A 19,522-nucleotide genomic window follows, 5' to 3' on the forward strand; every position below is an offset into this window, starting at 1 on the left:
AAATGTTTATTTATATACTCTATTGAGGATTTGTTCTGTTCTGTGTATTGTATTATATTGACCCTGTTCTTTTTGACACCCACTGCACGCCCAACCTACCTGGAAAGGGGTCTCTTTTTGAACTGCCTTTCCCGAGGTTTCTTCCACTTTTTCCCTACAAGTGTTTTGTTTTTGGGAGTTTTTTCTTGTCTTCTAAGAGAGTCAAGGCTGGGGGGCTGTCAAGAGACGGAGCCTGTTAAAGCCCATTGTGGCACTTCTTGTGTGATTTTGGGCTATACAAAAATTTAATTGTATTGTATTGTATTGCATGTCAGTCGGTCAGTCTCCAACCCGCTATATTCTAACACAGGGTCAAGGGGGTCTGTTGGAGCCAAACAGTAGTCATTATACAAACTCAAAATTAATTACAGTGTAACTGGGCAAAGCTTTGGAGATCAACAGCTAGACTCTACTGGCATCCACTGGAGTCAACTTCATCTATTTGGAGCTCCAGGGTGGAGGCTCTGGAATGCAAAGACACATTCTTGGTTTAAATAGAATGTATAGAATGCCAGTGGGCGACTTTTTTTGTTATCGTGCCATTGCACTGTAGTGGGTACCACATGTCCCTTTGTTCATGTCAATCTACATGCTTCCGTTAGGTCAGATTATCTCAGGGCACAACGTGAGCTACCACAGCTATGCTGATGACACACAGCTGTACTTATCAATAGCACCTGATGACCCGACTCTCTTGATTCACTAACACAATGTCTTACTGGTATTTCTGAATGGATGAATAGTAATTTTCTCAAACTAAATAAAGAGAAAACTGAAATCTTAGTGATTAGCAATAATGGATACAATGAGGCTATTAGAAATAAACTGGATACATTAGGATTAAAAGTCAAGACGGAGGTAAAAGCTTAGGGTGATTGTTGACTGTAATCTGAATTTTAAATCACATATTAATCAGATCATTAGGACAGCATTTTTTCACTTAAGAAACATAAGTAAAGTTAGACCGCTTATATCACTGAAAGATGCTGAGAAATTAGTTCACGCGTTTGTTTTCAGTCGACTAGATTACTGTAACGCACTCCTCTCAGGACTACCCAAAAAAGATATAAATCGTTTGCAACGAGTGCAGAATGCAGCTGCTAGAATCCTAACTAGGAAAAGAAAATCAGAGCACATCACCCCAGTCTGAGTGTCACTACACTGGTTACCTGTGTCATTCAGGATTGACTTTAAAATTCTGCTTATGGTTTATAAAGCCTTAAATAATCTCGCCCCATCTTATATATTGGAATTTCTGACACCTTATATTCCAAATCGTAACCTCAGATCCTCAAATGAGTGTCTCCTTAGAATTCCAAGAACAAAACTTAAAAGAAGTGGTGAGGCGGGCAGGCGGCCTTCTGCTGCTATGCACCTGAAATCTGGAATAGCCTGCCAATAGGAATTCTCCAGGCTGATACAGTAGAGCACTTTACAACACTGCTGAAAACACATTACTTTAACATGGCCTTTTATAACTTCATTTTAATCGTAATTTAACTTAATCCTGATACTCTATATGTTCAATCTCCTCAAAATAACTATTCATGGTGGCTCTAAAATCGGTACTGACCCCTACTCTCTTTTCTGTTTCTTTTTCCGGTTTCTTTGTGGTGGTGGCCTGCGCCACCTCCACCTACTTAAAGCTTCATGATGCTCAAACAATGATGGACGGATTAAAAGGCAGAAGTCTACGTGACCATCATCATCATCAAGCCCTTCCGTGAGAATCCTAAATCCAAAGAGGACTGTTTCATTTATATTAGGTAGAATGCCCAGAGGGGACTGGGCGGTCTCATGGTCTGGAATCCCTACAGATTTTATTTTTTCTCCAGCCGTCTGCAGTTTTTTTGTTTTTTCTGTCCCCCTGGCCATTGAACCTTACTCTTATTCGATGTTAATGTTGATTTATTTTGTTTTTTAATTGTGTCTTTCATTTTTCTATTCTTTAATATGTAAAGCACTTTGAGCTACTGTTTGTATGAAAATGTGCTATAGAAATAAATGTTGTTGTTGTTGTTGTTGTTGTTAGTCTGCGTCTCCTTAAGCAGTACCTCAGGAAATCAGTTGCTGAGGGTTTTGCCGAAAATGGGGAACTAGACCTTTAAAAGGAAGACACGACATGGACAGGACGGTTGGGCTGAAAATGATTTAACTCAGAAAGGAAGGAAGAGCAAGTGAGACATTGAGCGGTGAAGCAAGGAGTGATAGCGTGTCAGCACCGAGAATCCACTTCTGAGCCACCTGCTGGAAGAAGATTTTTTTTTTTACTCAGGGTTGCAAGGGTGGTGTTTCTCCGAAGATCAACTTTTTTTTTGTAACTTCACTGGAGCGATTGACCGTTGGACCGGTAGAACGTAAGAATTATGTTATTGGCATCAGCCACCAGTGTATTCCATTGGGCTTCTGGCATTTCACCGGACAATAACACAATGTGTGATGATTTGGGGGAATTGGGTTATCTCTAGTGAGAGCATCTCACACCCTAATTTGTGAATGTTTGTCTTTAATTTTTTTTATGCACTTGTTGTTTGGGGAAGTACGTTTAAACTGTTTTGTCTGTTAATATGTAAATATACTTGTTTAACTTTCATTGCTTTAATACTTTTTATCATACACTGATCTGGGGTGTGTGGTGAGTGGATCAAATAGGACGAGCGTTGGTCACGTAACCGTAAAAGATTTCTATAAAGTACTGATATTACTCTAGCGGTATTCTGATCCTGCGGCAGCCCTGGGCTTAGTTGTTCTCCCGGGGCGGCGGTACAGCAAGCTATTTTTGTTGAGCTTTGGAAGTAACCGCTGTCACAGGCACGTGAGTTTGGGAGATAGCTCGAAGGCTTATCTAATGGTAATTCCACCCCGGGTTGAGGGTTGGCACTGTTGCCTAATTCTTCTTGTCCTCCTTTATCTCCAAGAGCTCAGATGACCGGTAGTCCCAGTGATGTCACTGCTGGGTCAAGGTCTCCTGGCCCCACCACTTCCAGTCTGACTATTTTTTAAGGGGAGCTGCCACCATTTTTGAATCAGCCAATATCTTGACTCTGGTCTGTTTCTAATTTTGCTGTTTTTTTTAGATTATTTTCCATCCAATTAAACTGAATTTGCCTTTGAGGTTCCCCAAATCTTTATCTTGTCTTCTCTCATAATTTACAACAAGGATGGCCGAGTTGGCGCCACATCATTTATCTTGCCTTTTGACCCATCATGCCCTTGTCATATATTAGAACTGCTTACAAGACAATTTTTCAATCTCAAATGACAAGATGATATCAAGCCTGTGTTTCTAGAGTTAGCTCTCTCAGAACGCACCTTCTTGTCTGCTTCATCTGTGACAGCATATGTTGCAGCATGCGGTAAGGGCACAGGCTCATAAGGCCGCTACAGTCTTTTTCACTATCCTGGCCAACACCCCCAGGCCACTAGATGGAGTCCTCCCTGCAACACGGACGTGCCCGAATTCCCGCAGGGCTTAATGGACAATGGAGTTCGGCTTCACAGCCCTGCTGGATACCGTGGGGGCCGCTGCAGGGAGGCACAGGGATTTATATTTTCCTTATAGCCCAGAAGTACTCCCTAGTCACGGGGAGGTAAGAAATGAAGTACTTCCGGACTGAAGAAAAAAGAGTTTCATCTGACCCGGAAGTGCTATGGAATCACATGGACTGAAGGACAGAAACACTTCCGGGTCAAGCACTATAAAAAGGACTGCGGGAAACCCAGCAGACTGAGCCGGAGTTGGGAGGGAGTGTGACGGAGCTGCTGGCTGGAGAGGAGGATTTATTATTGTGATTTATTGTATTGATTATTGATAATTGTTGTGTATTGTGGAGGTGGTGGTGCTTTGTGCACAGTATTGCATAAATTAAATTTATTTCCGGGACTTTTACCTGGTGTCTGGACGTATTGTCTGCGGGTTTGGAGGAGCGACAGCACCCCCTATTGTCACACTCACCATAACACTGACAGTGCGACTTCAGGCTGTGGGTGGAAAGTTGAACATGTAAACTCCATAAAGTGGGTCGGTTGTCGAAGCGGAGATGGGCACCCTTAGCCCAAAGAAGGCACGTGGAGTCTCAGGATAGGCAGCAGAATCAAGCTTCAATTGTACAATGCACATACAGGCTCATTGAACACCCAGAAATGATGCCATTTTACTTTTATTACATTTCTTATCGAGCTTACCTCACTTAGCTCATCTGTCACCCTCATCTGACTCCCAAAATGCCATTGCCTTGGTCATGCCCCTGATTAGGGGGAGGTTTGGGAGCATTGCGGCACCCACCACATGCTGAACCACCTGGATTGGAACCCGAGTGCAGCGGGTGAGACCTCAGCACCACCCTGGGACAGTGTGAGTTTTTTTTACAGTGGCACCTCTAATTAGTTCCACCAATATTTCCCAGCATAATAACAACAACAATAACAACATTTATTTATATAGCACATTTTCATACAAAAAAATGTAGCTCAAAGTGCTTTACAAAATGAAGAATAGAAAAATAGAAGACACAATAAAAAATAAAAATAAGTCAACATTAAATAACATAGAATAAGTAAGGTCCGATGGCCAGGGAGGACAGAAAAAACAAAACAAAAAAAAAAAAAACTCCAGAGGCTGGAGAAAAAAAATAAATAATAAAATATATAAATATATAATGAGTGTAGCACTCTGTTCTATCCATCATGCCCACTTGACAGGTCCTCTCCCCACCTTCCACCTGTCCAGTACCTGCCACCATTATTTCCAGTCCTCAGCTCACATTGACCACCTCAAAAGGGGTTGCCTGTCAGCCCCTCTCTGCATACCTAACCTTGACTTATGAAATATTGGTGGTTTCTAGCTTGCTAAGAAAAATAAAAAATATACAGGCGAATGCCTTTTTTACAGATGTGACGTTTGCTCTGAGGATGTTGATGGAGAAGTAGAGAGAAGGCCAGAAGGAGTTGCATTGCGTCTTTGTGGACCTGGAGAAAGCACATGACAGGGTGAGGAGAGAGGAGCTGTGGTATTGTATGAGGAAGTCGGGAGTGGCAGAGAAGTATGTAAGAGTTGTACATATGATATGTACGAGTGGAGTGTGACGGTGGTGAGGTCTGCGGTAGGAGTGATGGCGGTGGGATTACATCAGGGATCGGATCTGAGCCCCTTTCTTATTTGCAATGGTGATGGACATGTTGACAGACGAGATTAGACAGGAGTCCCCGTGGACTGTGATGTTTGCGGATGACACTGTGATCTGTAGTGAGAGTAGGGAGCAGGTTGAGGAGACCCTGGAGAGGTGGAGATACTGTATGCTCTGGAGGGGAGAGTAATGAAGGTCAGTAGGGCCACCAAGACAGAATACATGTGTGCAGTGGTGGTTTTTGATATGGGCGACATGGGCCGTTGCCCAGGGTGGCATCGTGGTGGGGGCGGCATCTTGGGTATCGGCAAAAAAAATATATATTTTTTTATTTTTGCGTGCGCCCCCATGCTGCCCCGACATCATGCCAGCGCCTTTTTGGGATTGCATGGGCACCGATTGGTTTTCTATTGCCCATTTGCGGGGAGTAAGGGCGCCCTCCATTTGGCGAGGTGCGCCTCCTGCTTGCAGCACAGGGAGGAGAGGGGCTGGCTGGCTGGCGCGGCATCTAATAACCAGCAGCTCGTGAAATAAAACAAAACCAAACAAACAAACACAAAAGCACCAGACATTATGATATAGACTTATAATTTGCACCGATGTGTTTTCTAAATTCTATCACACCCATATATGCGGGAAGTGAGCGTTAAGGCCCTCAGTGCGCCTGCTTGCTGCTGCTGCTGTGGTGAAGTCTCACACACAACCTGTTTAAAGGCGGGGCGCTTCCAAATAAAGCACATTTCATTCATAATATTGTCAATCCAAGCCCGTTATGTCACAATTACTTTTTCCTGGGTTGTGTGAAATCGCAGAAATCGTTAGATGGGCGCTCCTTGCACGAGCAGCAAACAGGACGAATAAATCCTCCTGTGTGAAGCTGACGCCAGCTCAATGCATGTGCTCTCTCTGTTTTTTATCACAGGTTAGTAAATTCACCATAATTGGAGTGCACATTACAGGCTTTAAAACGGGTAAATATCGTCAATGAGATTTTGAACATGTTGATAAAATGATTTGAGTTAGTAAGAGTGAGTTTTTTTGTATGGATATATATGTTTGCGTGCTAACTTACTAAAGGAAATGACTCGCATAGTGGAGAGTTGTAGGCAGGGAAAGTTAACCCGAAATAATAAACTGACTGCAGCTCTGAGAGAAAAGGTTAATGTAGTTGTTAGTGACCTGGTGAACTGAGTACTGGAGATGGTACTAAAGTGAAACTTCTTTACACCATAATGAAATATTTTGGTGCTGTACAAATGTAAAATCTGATTTTGTCTCTGTTAGACATTACATTTCCAATAGCTTGTTTTATTGCACTGTATTTTTACATTGTTTATTAGAACGTTGGTGGGGGGCGCAGAGGGGGGGCGCCAGAGAGGCTGTTCGCCCAGGGCACCAAACAGGCTAGGACCGCCCCTGCATGTGTGTAAAAGAGAGGGAGGTCAGTGAAATGGTGAGGATGCAAGAGCCTTCAAGTATTTGCGAGTTTTAATCGCGCCCTCCCTAACATTTTTTTGAAATGTAGATGCATATTTTATTATACCTACTTAACTTTTATCAACATTTTTCTAACTCTATATTTATTGTTCTAGTATCACAATGTAGTTTAAGTTAATTTGGTTTTGGTTTCTATAGATGTTTTTTTCATATTTTTGATTCTTGTTTTCTTTTTTTTCACATCTTCGCACCCCCCTTTTTGTTACTTCGAGCCCCCTAGGGGAGCCCACCCCACAGGTTGAGAACCACTGGTTTAAATACTTGGGATCAACAGTACAGAGTAACAGGGAGTGTGGAAGAGAAGTGAAAAAGAGACTGCAGGCAGGATGTAATGGGTGGAGAAGAGTGTCAGGAGTGATTTGGGACAGACGGGTATCAGCAAGAGTGACAGTGAAGGTCTACAGGACGGTAGTGAGACCAGCTATGTTATATGGGTTGGAGATGGTAACACAGGAGACAGAGCTGGAGGTGGCAGAGATAAAGATGCTAAGATTTGCATTGGGTGTGACAAGGATGGACAGGATTAGAAATGAGGACATTAGAGAGTCAGCTCAGGTTTGGACGGTTGGGAGACAAAGTCAGAGAGATGAGATTGCTCTGGTTTAGAGATGTGCAGAGGAGAGATGGTGGGTATAATGGGAGAAGGGTGCTAAGGATAGAGCTGCCCAGTAAGAGGAACAGAGAAAGGACTAAGAGGAGGTTTATGGATGTGGTGAGAGACGACATGCAGGTGATGGGTGTGACAGAACAAGATGACGAGGACAGAAACATATGGAAGAAGATGACCCGCTGTGGCGACCCCAAATGGGAGAAGCCGAAAGAAGAAGAAGATGCATTTTAGTGATTTATCCCTTACTATACTGACATGCACTAAGATCTAATGCTTATTTTCATATATGCTCATGATTCTCTTTGAATATATACAAATCATCAACTTTAAGAATATACTTTTCTATACAGTCTGCTGTAAGGCAGCAATCACACCCCTTACCATTACACTCTTTAGTGTAACCGCCTTACCTGTCAGTGAGCGGAGTTATGACCAGCCGGTCTGTGCAGCCCAGGTATTCGTTGCAATAGCTGAACTCGACATCGGTGATTTGAATGATGCATTTATCAAAATCTTCCACAAAGTAAAATCGGGACTGCTTCTGCCACTCAAAATCTAATGTGGACTTGATGTTCATTCGGACCTGGAATATTTAGAAGTTCCTGCTTTATATAGTAAAGATCAATTCCCACATTCAAATTTACATTTCATTTTGAACTTTTCTGACGAGAAGATTCCTGATGTGCTTGGGATCCAATAATAAGTCAGTGCTGGGTTTTCTAGTGCCGGGGATTTGGAGAGTCAACCCAAATCACAGCTCATTTAACAGATAAGAAGAGAATAACATCAGGTCATCAGTGGGGTAACCTCAAGGGGTCTGTCCACAGATATCAGATATCAAGGAAGCAGCAAAACTAATTTAAAAGGACCTGGACAATCCTTAAAATTGGGCAAATAGAGGGGGAAAGATTGAATTTAATGTAAAAAGTGCAACACACAGGCAAAAGGAACAATAATAAATAACATGAGCAATGCAGGAGCCAGCTTCTGAAAAGGATTTAAGGATTTACTTTGGCTCTGTTGTGAGCACACAAAAGTCAAAGCGTTCACAAAATAAGACATAGAAAGAATGCAGAAGAGAAAATGGAGATATTTGATAAGGCAAAAGACTTTAAATAGGCAGGGGTCAGAAAAATTAAACAGACTAAACCAAAATCAATAAAAAAATAAGGTTGCAAAGACTCTTTGAGATGCCCTGTGCTACAAGAACTGCAACATGGATGACTTTGGGCATCTTGTAATTTATGTACTGTCGACAAATCAAGGTGGCTGAGAAAATCACAGACAAAAGAATTAATAGAAATATTAAAAACAATTAATTTTTCCAGTGCTGTCAAAAACTCAGTTCTGTGCCAAGCAAGAAATCACCAAAACTGCTGTTGTGTTGTGATACATCAAAAAACTGTGTACATAACGAATAAGTAATTAGAGACAAAACTTTGAGACTTTCTTCCTGATAGCCTAAATGTGAACACTTAGGAGATGTGCAAGCCAACCTTTATATGGTCACTCCAGTGATGTCACACATGGTGCAGTCCTGGTGTCTTCTGGGAATAATCATCATGGAAAGCATGGCCCTGTCATGAGATGGCGTCTCCTCCAAGGCAAAAAATAGGTATGGGGTCTCTAAAAGGTGCTACTCAAGCAGGCTGTGATCTTCACTGGTGTGACCAGCTGAGCTTCCTCAAACTAACTGGATCTCTAAGGCTACCTGCTGGCTTAAAAAAGGGGGAGCTGGCAAAACAACTACAGAAATCAACAAAAATAAAACAAAAGCCCCACAAGAGGAGGGATGGTCGCAGACTCTCAGCTTGTAACAAGGAAAGGGCAAATTAAAATCTTTATAAATGAAATATTAAATAAAAACTGCAAAAAAAAAAAAAAAACTAAGCCTCGACAGAGAAAACAGGGAGACAAGGGGTTGCCAAAAGGACAATCCAAAACAAACAAGTCCAAAATGATATAAAAAGGAAATCCTTAATCCTTAGTTCTTAAAGCGAGAAACATCTGAAATCCAGAAATATTCAGTAAAGAAAAAAAAATACTAATACTCCACACAAATGAATGATTTCCAACTCCTGAGCCTTCTCAGCTAATCTAAACAGTCAGAGGGAGGGCTCAGGAATGGTAACATTAGAGTGGCCCCGCCTCCTGGGGCTCCATCCCACACAGAACAAGGAACAAGACTACACAATTACAAATTTACATATGAAATTATGTAAAATAACATAGAAGTGAAAATAATAATTCAAAATTAACAAAATCAATAAAAAAGAAAATACACATAACTTAAAAGAAAGCTGAAAAGACACAAATTGAAAAAAAAATTGCCAGAATATACTTTACAAATGAGTCATACTTACAAATGAATCAATAGCTTGTGAAAAATAAAGTCTATCTATCATTAAAATAATAGCCTTTCATATCTATCTATCTGTACAAAAGTCGGAGCACGCTGTTTTTTGCGTCATCACGCTCACAGGTTATGTACAGTGGTGTGAAAAACTATTTGCCCCCTTCCTGATTTCTTATTCTTTTGCATGTTTGTCACACAAAATGTTTCTGATCATCAAACACATTTAACCATTAGTCAAATATAACACAAGTAAACACAAAATGCAGTTTTAAATGATGGTTTTATTATTTAGGGAGAAAAAATCCAAACCTACATGGCCCTGTGTGAAAAAGTAATTACCCCCTGAACCTAATAACTGGTTGGGCCACCCTTAGCAGCAATAACTGCAATCAAGCGTTTGCGATAACTTGCAATGAGTCCTTTGCAGCGCTCTGGAGGAATTTTGGCCCACTCATCTTTGCAGAATTGTTGTAATTCAGCTTTATTTGAGGGTTTTCTAGCATGAAGCGCCTTTTTAAGGTCATGCCATAGCATCTCAATTGGATTCAGGTCAGGTCTTTGACTAGGCCACTCCAAAGTCTTCATTTTGTTTTTCTTCAGCCATTCAGAGGTGGATTTGCTGGTGTGTTTTGGGTCATTGTCCTGTTGCAGCACCCAAGATCGCTTCAGCTTGAATTGACGAACAGATGGCCGGACATTCTCCTTCAGGATTTTTGGTAGACAGTAGAATTCATGGTTCCATCTATCACAGCAAGCCTTCCAGGTCCTGAAGCAGCAAAACAACCCCAGACCATCACACTACCACCACCATATTTTACTGTTGGTATGATGTTCTTTTTCTGAAATGCTGTGTTCCTTTTACGCCAGATGTAACGGGACATTTGCCTTCCAAAAGTTCAACTTTTGTCTCATCAGTCCACAAGGTATTTTCCCAAAAGTCTTGGCAATCATTGAGATGTTTCTTAGCAAAATTGAGACGAGCCCTAATGTTCTTTTTGCTTAACAGTGGTTTGTGTCTTGGAAATCTGCCATGCAGGCCGTTTTTGCCCAGTCTCTTTCTTATGGTGGAGTCGTGAACACTGACCTTAATTGAGGCAAGTGAGGCCTGCAGTTCTTTAGATGTTGTCCTGGGGTCTTTTGTGACCTCTCGGATGAGTCGTCTCTGCGCTCTTGGGGTAATTTTGGTCGGCCGGCCACTCTTGGGAAGGTTCACCACTGTTCCATGTTTTTGCCATTTGTGGATAATGGCTCTCACTGTGGTTCGCTGGAGTCCCAAAGCTTTAGAAATGGCTTTATAACCTTTACCAGACTGATAGATCTCAATTACTTCTGTTCTCATTTGTTCCTGAATTTCTTTGGATCTTGGCATGATGTCTAGCTTTTGAGGTGCTTTTGGTCTACTTCTCTGTGTCAGGCAGCTCCTATTTAAGGATTTCTTGATTGAAACAGGTGTGGCAGTAATCAGGCCTGGGGTGGCTACGGAAATTGAACTCAGGTGTGATACACCACAGTTAGGTGATTTTTGAACAAGGGGGCAATTATTTTTTCACACAGGGCCATGTAGGTTTGGAATTTTTTTCTCCCTAAATAATAAAAACCATCATTTAAAAACTGCATTTTGTGTTTACGTGTGTTATATTTGACTAATGGTTAAATGTGTTTGATGATCAGAAACAACTTTGTGTGGCAAACATGCAAAAGAATAAGAAATCAGGAAGGGGGCAAATAGTTTTTCACACCACTGTATGCGTGAGCGTGCGCACGTGTTGTTTTCTGTATCTGATACGCAGAAAACACTGTACTTTCAGGAGTCTGAACGCACTCACATTTATTCCATTGTTTGTTGACTTTGTGTGCGTCTGTTTGATGTAAGTCACGCTTTGCTGTTTATTTTAATAGAAATAATTTCTGCAAGTAATGGTAAAGCTCGTAACGTTGTTTTACTAACAAGTTCAGACAACCCTTTATGTCAAAGTGTGTTCAGCTTAACGTTCAGAATTGTATAAGTACATTTAGAAATGTTGCTTATTTATTATATATAAGAGCTTCAAGAAAACAGACTTGGTAATATTTTCTTAAGTATTGATTTGTCCGAGTCTGTACAGCGCTAACGTATTTAAGTAAGTTTTATTTAGTACCTTTTGTCAATGAAAGCACGTCATAGCGCTGTGTTAATTTCTGCTGCCATCTACTGACCTTTCTGAGCATTACCTGTTTAGCGTTCTCTGAGCCTTTATTTTGTGAGTTATTTTATGTTATTGTATTTGTTCTGTTCCAGAAACCACACATAAATATTTGTCTTCAAATAAACATTAAGTTCTACAAAGCCATTGTAACTATTCTTTCCTTTGCATCGTTCAGCAGTCAATTGAGATCTTCCTACCTTAATTCTGGTCTGCCTCATCCTTCTTATCGAGGATTAGGATTTGATGCCACAGACACACACCAGTTTGACCCACACACTGTTTAACACTATCTATCTATCTATCTATTATATATTGCCTTTCATATCTATCTATCTATCTATCTATCTATCTATCTATCTATCTATTGTGACAGGCAGCCTTGGACATTATCTGGCCAGGATGCTAATGGAATAGAAGAACCTGGGGAGAGGGGATTGCTAAGGCAATACCTTCCCTGGGACACTAGAGGGCAGCCTTCCTGGGTGACTCTGGCAACATGGTTTCCCGCAGGGCATGCTGGGAAATGGAGTTTGGTACAGGCCTGCTGGGTTCCATGGGGGCCGCCAGGGGGAGCTGCAGAGTCATTCACTGGATTTCCACCACACCTGATGGGGTGGAAATCGTGATGAACCGCCTGGAGCACTCCCAGGTGCTGAATAAAAGGAGCCGCCTCACTCCATGCTGAGAGCCAGAGTCGGGAGGACGTGGACAAAGCTTGCCGGAAGAGGAGTGGAGGCAGAGGAAGAAGGAAAGAAAAAGGACGGTGTTTGATTATTGGTGCTTAGGACCATATTAGAAAAGCGCTATATAAATGCAAAGAATTATTAAAGAATTATTATATTGTGCTGAGGGGAGCAAAAGAAAAGCGCTCCCTTATTGTAAATACAAGTTGTGCTGCGTGGCAAAGTCATGTCCTGTCTGCCTGTGCCATGTTAGGGGCGGCTGTACGTGCCCCTGAGTGTCACACTATCTATCTATCTATCTATCTATCTATCAATCATATAGTGCCTTTCATATCTATCTATCTATCTAAAATTTAATTCTATGAGTGGAGAAACCCCAAAAGGGATGCATACACATCACAAAGTCACTCTTAGTTCATAACAGACATCCCATATCACAATGATACCAAATCACATGCTGTACAAACTCAAGGTGAGGCAGTAAAAGAATTTTAATGAAAATGGATCAGGAGATGAGACGTTGGTGAGAATACAGGCAGGGGTCGAAACCAGAAAAGACAACCAACTAATCAATAACTTTAGAACTCTAAGAAAAAAAAATCACAGTCTTTCAACTAGCATAAATATTAGTTTTTAAACAAGGAAAAATCTAAATAATGCAACACTCACCAACATGGAAATCTTAACCCTGAATTCTCCAGAGTAGAAAACACTGACCTTTATGCAGACGTTCTAAATGACCTCACTCATTGGACGCTCCCTGGTGCGGCAATGGACAATGCACAGTATGGAGTCGTGATAAGAAATTTGTGAAAATGAAACATGTAATTCTTGTGTAATGTAAGAAGTGCATGTAAAAATCTAAATCCTATCTGTCCGACGCCCCATATTTAATGGTCATATTGTAAAAATGATCAAATATGAATCAAAGAATATTACACTTAGACTGTATAAGTGCTATAGAGTCTGCTAGTGTAGAGTTCTGGTGAATACACTCCAAAAAACACCTGCAAGGACTAGAAACAGCACATAGAAATGCAAGCAAATAGTTTAGTTTTCAGCCAAGAAAGCTGCATTTGTACTAAAAATACCAGGAAATAGTAATTTTAATACACAGTAAAGACGGTCGAAGCAAAATAGTGAAATAAGTTCAACAGAGGTTTTCTGGCAAGGTCTTCAGTTATCACAGATTACAAGAGGAAACCTACTGCAGCTTTTGCTTGTAACACTTCGTAAGACTATTTTGCATTTCTGCTGTTCAAAAGTAAAGATTAATACAAGTGTGGAATACTAAGAGCTAAAATATAAAGGGCTTTGCAGCTTACCAGATCATCAAATATGTCCTTTTGGTGCACATGAATAGTAATGAGCGTTTCATATTTTGTCCTTTCCATCCTGGTGAGATCTTGTGTTGTCATATCAATCAAGTCATTGAGAAGGTCAAGAAACTTCTGGTTGGTGGTGTGCATAATCTATTAGTGGTTTGTGTTGGAAAGAAAAAAAAAATGACACTTAATGAATGGTGTGTGTTTTAGGTAAACCAAAAATGAAACTAACTGAGTATTGTCATTAAAATAAAATTGCAGAGACATTGGCACCCCTCACTTGAGGAATATGCACAGAAGTTGTGTACACGGCAGAGAAATATCTTTCACATCCAAGACAAATCTGTGATGAACAGTGCGATTTTTGATGCTATAGTGTGCTGGACAGCTAACTTCACTTCAAGGGAGGCTCACCAAAGCACCAAAGCTGTTTAAGAGGTTCAGTTATGGGGATGCCATCTGGACCTGCTGGAGGTTGTAGTGGAGCAGAGACTGAAAACAAAACTGAGTGCCATTATAAACAAGGCTGCTCATCCTCTCTCTGACACACCAACACTGAGGACTTTCATCCAATGAATTATTCAGCTGAAGTGTGTCAAGAAATGCGACTGTGGGCTCCATCGCACCAACAGCAGTGTGCCAGTATAGTGGCTCACTGGGACTGGGACTGCCAAGTCAGAAGTTTTCTTTCTTTTTAGTTTTTCTGGCGTGTGTTCAGATTATAGTGTATGTGTATATACTGTATATTTAGTTATCTAACAATTTATTTAATTAAACTCTTTCTGCAAATGAAACCAAATTTCCTCCTGGGGAAAAATGAATAAAGTTCTATCTACTATCCAAGTCCATCACTCTTTCTAAGGTCTCTTTTGCCTGAGCCTGGGTGAAGGTGGGTCCTGGGACAATTAGGAATTCATGACTTTACTGAATCAGAAGAATGGATCGTCTTATTTTATTTAAAATAGTATACTTACTTTCATTTCATTTTTATATCAGTATGCTGCTGCTGGATTATGTGAATTTCCCCTTGGGATTAATAAAGTATCTATCTATCTATCTATCTATCTATCTATCTATCTATCTATCTATCTATCTATCTATCTATCTATCTATCTATCTATCTATCTATCTATCTATCTATCTGTTGTAACAGAGATTTGGTTTCTCATGCCTTTTATAACATGTAAAAGAAAACTAAAAGGAATAACCTGAAAAGGCTTTAAAGTCACATCTTTTACCTTCTTGTCTACTTTCGCATTTGTGAGAGCCTCTTCTGCATCCCTTGTCCAGATCATCTGAATGCCCAGCAGACCAATCTGGGCCGGGAACATTGCCTCAAAATCATAGAGCTTCATGCCAGGGTCACTGATGGCCATAAAGGCCTGTCCAATTATTTTGTTGACTGTCTTTTTAACCCCTTCTAATAGAAGTCCAAGCCATGCTTCTACATTTCCCTACATGTTTAAAAAAGAAAGGATAAAATATTATTACAAATGAATCTTCATTAAAATTGTAATTAGTACAGGAATCAACCTTTTTGAAAAAAAGACATTTGCATGAGCATCCGGAGAGCACCTTCCTGGCTCTTATGAAGAAATCAGTTCAACCCGAGGACAACAGGTGTAAGCTAACATTATCTTCTCCTTCCTCCACCACTGCCCAGAAAAGACTACTACAGCATGATCAAAGGCCCTGATGAAGTCTGCATAAGACAATGGGTCATCACTGCTATGTTGATGATGCTCAGGTTTATATCCCCGTCTGCAACTCTGCAATACATCAACTGCACAACTGTCTTTCTGAACTAAGATCCTGGATGGCTAATCATTTTCTTGATCTGAATCAAAATAAAATGGAGGTGCTTATAGCGGGTCCATCAGCTAAAGCCCAAATTGATCTTGAACTTTTCGGCTATTTCTATGTCTTTCGCAATCTTGGTGTTATCTTTGACAGTAACCTCCCTTTTGAGAAACAAGTTAATTCTGTAGTCAGGAGTTGCTTTTTCCAGCTTCGTCTTTTAGGTAAGATCAAGCCTTTTTTTATCATCTAGGGATCTTGAGAAAGCTACTCATGCTTTTATCTTCTCTCGCCTTGATTACCGCAACTCGCTGTATTCTGGGATTAGCAAATCTCTGATATGCAGGTTACAGTTGGCCCAGAATGCTGCCGCTTGCTTCCTGGATGGGGCAAGAAAGTCTGATTCTGTTTCTCCAATATTAGCTTCTTTAAACTGGCTGCCTGTTAGTTTTCAAACTGATTTTAAAATCTTGTTGCTAGTTTTTAAATCTTTACATGGGTTTGCTCCTGCCTGTTTCTCTGAATTGTGTGTTTCACACCAGCCATCTAGAGTGCTTAGATCAGCGCTTCCCGATTCATTTTACCTTTGCACCCCCTGTGAAGGACGAGGCTGATTTCGCACCCCCTTGGTTTGAGAAGAAGTATGAAAAAATATGAGGTTAACGCAGAAAAATAGATCACCAATTGAAGCTTTATGAATAATGGATACTTTATTCTCCATCAATAATTGTTAGCCATACTCAGTGTAATCCTCCTTCCATTTTCTAATTTTTTCGCGACTAGCCGTGATTAAGTGAACGATAAAAAAGTACGAGCGAAGCGACGGTGACTTATTGAGGCAGGCAGGCGAGCTCGATGTGGTGTGCGTCAAGTCGATCTAAACTGCGCGGTCAGATTCGAAAAAATATATCTTTTCAAGTTCTATTTGGATATAAGTAGGTTCTATTTAGTCGACAGAAATATCTTTGGTAGGAATGTAAGTTGAATTTAGTCTTTAAATTTCTATGGTGAAGAAAAATTTATGCAATGATGACCTAATTTAACTTACATTCCTACCAAAGATATTTCTGTCGACTAAATAAAACTTACTTATATTTAAAATTTAAATAGAACTTGAACGAGATACTGATAGTTCATAATACCCACGCAGCACTAAGTACACGTAAGAGCGGAGTCATCCGTTTTAACAAACAGCGTATTGCACTGATACGAAATAACCTGCCCATTTAATTATTTAGGAATCTATACTAATAAAAGGCAAAGCCCTCACTCACTCACTCACTCACTCACTCAAACATCACTAATTCTCCAACTTCCCGTGTAGGTAGAAGGCTGAAATGTGGCAGGCTTATTCCTTAAAGCTTACTTACAAAAGTTAAGCAGGTTTCATTTCGAAATTCTACACGTAACGGTCATAACGGTCGATAACGGTCGACAACGTCCGCCATGTTGAACCTTCTTATTTATGGCCCCATCTTCACGAAATTTGATAGGTGGCTTCCCTGCGCTAACCGAAACCGATGTACATACTTATTTCAATGGTATGATGCCACTGTCGGCCGCCATATTGAACTTTACAACGTCACTAATTTTCCAGCTTCCCGTGTACGTAGAAGGCTGACCCCATCTTCACGAAATTTGATAGGGGGCTTCCCTGCGCTAACCAAAACCAATGTATGTACTTATTTCGGTGGTATGACGCCACTGTCAGCCGCCATATTGAACTTTCCAACGTCACTAATTCTCCAAATTCCCGTGTAGGTAGAAGGCTGAAATTTGGCAGGCTCATTCCTTACAGCTTACTTACAAAAGTTAAGCAGGTTTCATTTCGAAATTCTACGCATAACGGTCGTAACGGTCAACAATGTCCACCATGTTGAACTTTCTTATTTATGGCCCCATCTTCACGAAATTTGTTAGGCGGCTTCCCTGCGCTAACCAAAACCAATGTATGTACTTATTTCGGTGGTATGACGCCACTGTCAGCCGCCATATTGAACTTTCCAACGTCACTAATTCTCCAAATTCCCGTGTAGGTAGAAGGCTGAAATTTGGTACTTATTTCGGTGGTATGATACCACTGTCGGCCGCAATATTGAACTTTTCAACAGTCTTTGTTAATTATGGGCCCATCTTCAAGAAATTTGGTATGCGGGTTCCCAACGCTAACTGAATCCTACTTACGTACATATATACGTCCACAGCCTGCACCTCGGTCACCGTGTGAGGCGGCATTGGGTCCCCCATCCCAACACCTCCCACGTTGTTGGTTGCCTGCCTATATAAGGCTATCCAACGCTCCTGTCTCTACATTCCCTTCCTTGCTTCGCCACGGGATTCACGTCTCCCTACTGATAACTACAGCCTTTTTATTTAATCCACGGCTTCTCTGCTGTTTTATTGTTCATTTATTACGATTATAGTTATTGTGTAGGTATTTTAGACTTACTTTACATTGTTCAGGTACCCATTTCCTTTATCATTCCAACTGTACCCCCATTAACATGTCTATCGAGGTGATCAACATCGATCAAAGAACTGTCACTTACCGAGTGGTTTCCATGCCCGGAGATGGCACCTATCTTTTCCATTCTCTTTGTTACATATTGCACGGCCATATCAGGCTCACTCTTAATATCCGGAGGAACATTGTGTCTTATGTATTGAATGACTGGGACAGGTTCAAGGTGTGGACTGATGACGGCACAGGAGATAATTATACTACACAGGAGCACTAGAAGAGTGAAATGCTTAAGCCCTTCACCTATGGATCTGCATGTGAGTTGATGGCTGCCTCTGAATTGTTTGGTTGTTGCTTTCAAGTGTACTGAAATGGCCAAATATTTTACACCTTTTGACAACCGCCAATGCCTCTTAAACATCTTAGATTGACAGGTGACGATTTGAGTAGTGGACACTTTGAAGTTTATGAATGTTTAAACTCTCAAAAGCTGGATGTGAAGTTATCGATGAAACTGGTTGTATACTTACAACGCTTGACAGATGCCGAATGTCTCTTCAACACAAGTCCTACAAATACTGTGTCATTGAAACAAACCATGAAACTCAAACCGATTATGACAGCAGCAATCCAAGCTGTGAGATTTGAGACAAGATTACTGTTCACATGGCCGACTGTGCGTTACATGCTCAAGAGTAAGCTCAGCGCACAGCTTGGTCATATTACAACCGGAGGGCCGAACTCACAATGTGGTATACAAAGAGATCCTTAACAAATAATTATTGGCATATTTTCCCTCAGTTTAAAAGGTTTAATTTTCTTCTTAATAAAAATTTTAATGCAGTACTTAGCTACTGCCTTGGTATTTTGTATATATATATATATATATATATATATATATATATATATATATATATATATATACAGTAGATATAGATATAATGTGTGTATGTGTATATATATATATATATATAGTATGTATGTGTATAGAGAAAGATATAGATATAGATAGATATATATATAGATATTAGATATATATGTATATATATAGTTATAGATATAAATACTGTATATATAATGTGTGTATATATATATATATATATATATATATATATATATATATATATATATATATATATATATATGACAGCAACACTCATAACAGTGACAAAACAATTACATTGATGATCATGTTACGTTATTTTCAAGATGTTGCCTTTTCTTTTTCTTTATTTCTTTAACACACTACTTTTCCGCTGCGAAGCACGGGTATTTTGCTAGTCTATACTAATAAAAGGCAAAGCCCTCACTGACTGACTAACTGACTGACTGACTGACTCACTGACTCATCACTAATTCTCCAACTTCCCGTATTGGTAGAAGGCTGAAATTTGGCAGGCTCATTCCTTACAGCATCCTTACAAAAGTTGGGCAGGTTTCAT

General features: G+C 40.4%; 1 protein-coding gene across 1 annotated transcript in view; it reads right to left on the reverse strand.

The window, feature by feature from the left end:
* Nucleotides 1-19,522, reverse strand: part of LOC120529938 (dynein heavy chain 5, axonemal-like) — a 331,615-nt gene that overhangs the window by 167,826 nt on the left and 144,267 nt on the right. The window contains exons 36-38 of the mRNA XM_039754147.1: nucleotides 15,061-15,276; nucleotides 13,823-13,969; nucleotides 7,683-7,855 (exon numbers count right to left, since the gene is read on the reverse strand). Coding sequence (XP_039610081.1) covers nucleotides 7,683-7,855; nucleotides 13,823-13,969; nucleotides 15,061-15,276 — 536 coding nt within the window. The remainder of the gene's footprint in view (nucleotides 1-7,682; nucleotides 7,856-13,822; nucleotides 13,970-15,060; nucleotides 15,277-19,522) is intronic.

Source organism: Polypterus senegalus, chromosome 5 (assembly GCF_016835505.1).
Source record: "Polypterus senegalus isolate Bchr_013 chromosome 5, ASM1683550v1, whole genome shotgun sequence".
Classification (NCBI taxonomy): domain Eukaryota; kingdom Metazoa; phylum Chordata; class Cladistia; order Polypteriformes; family Polypteridae; genus Polypterus; species Polypterus senegalus.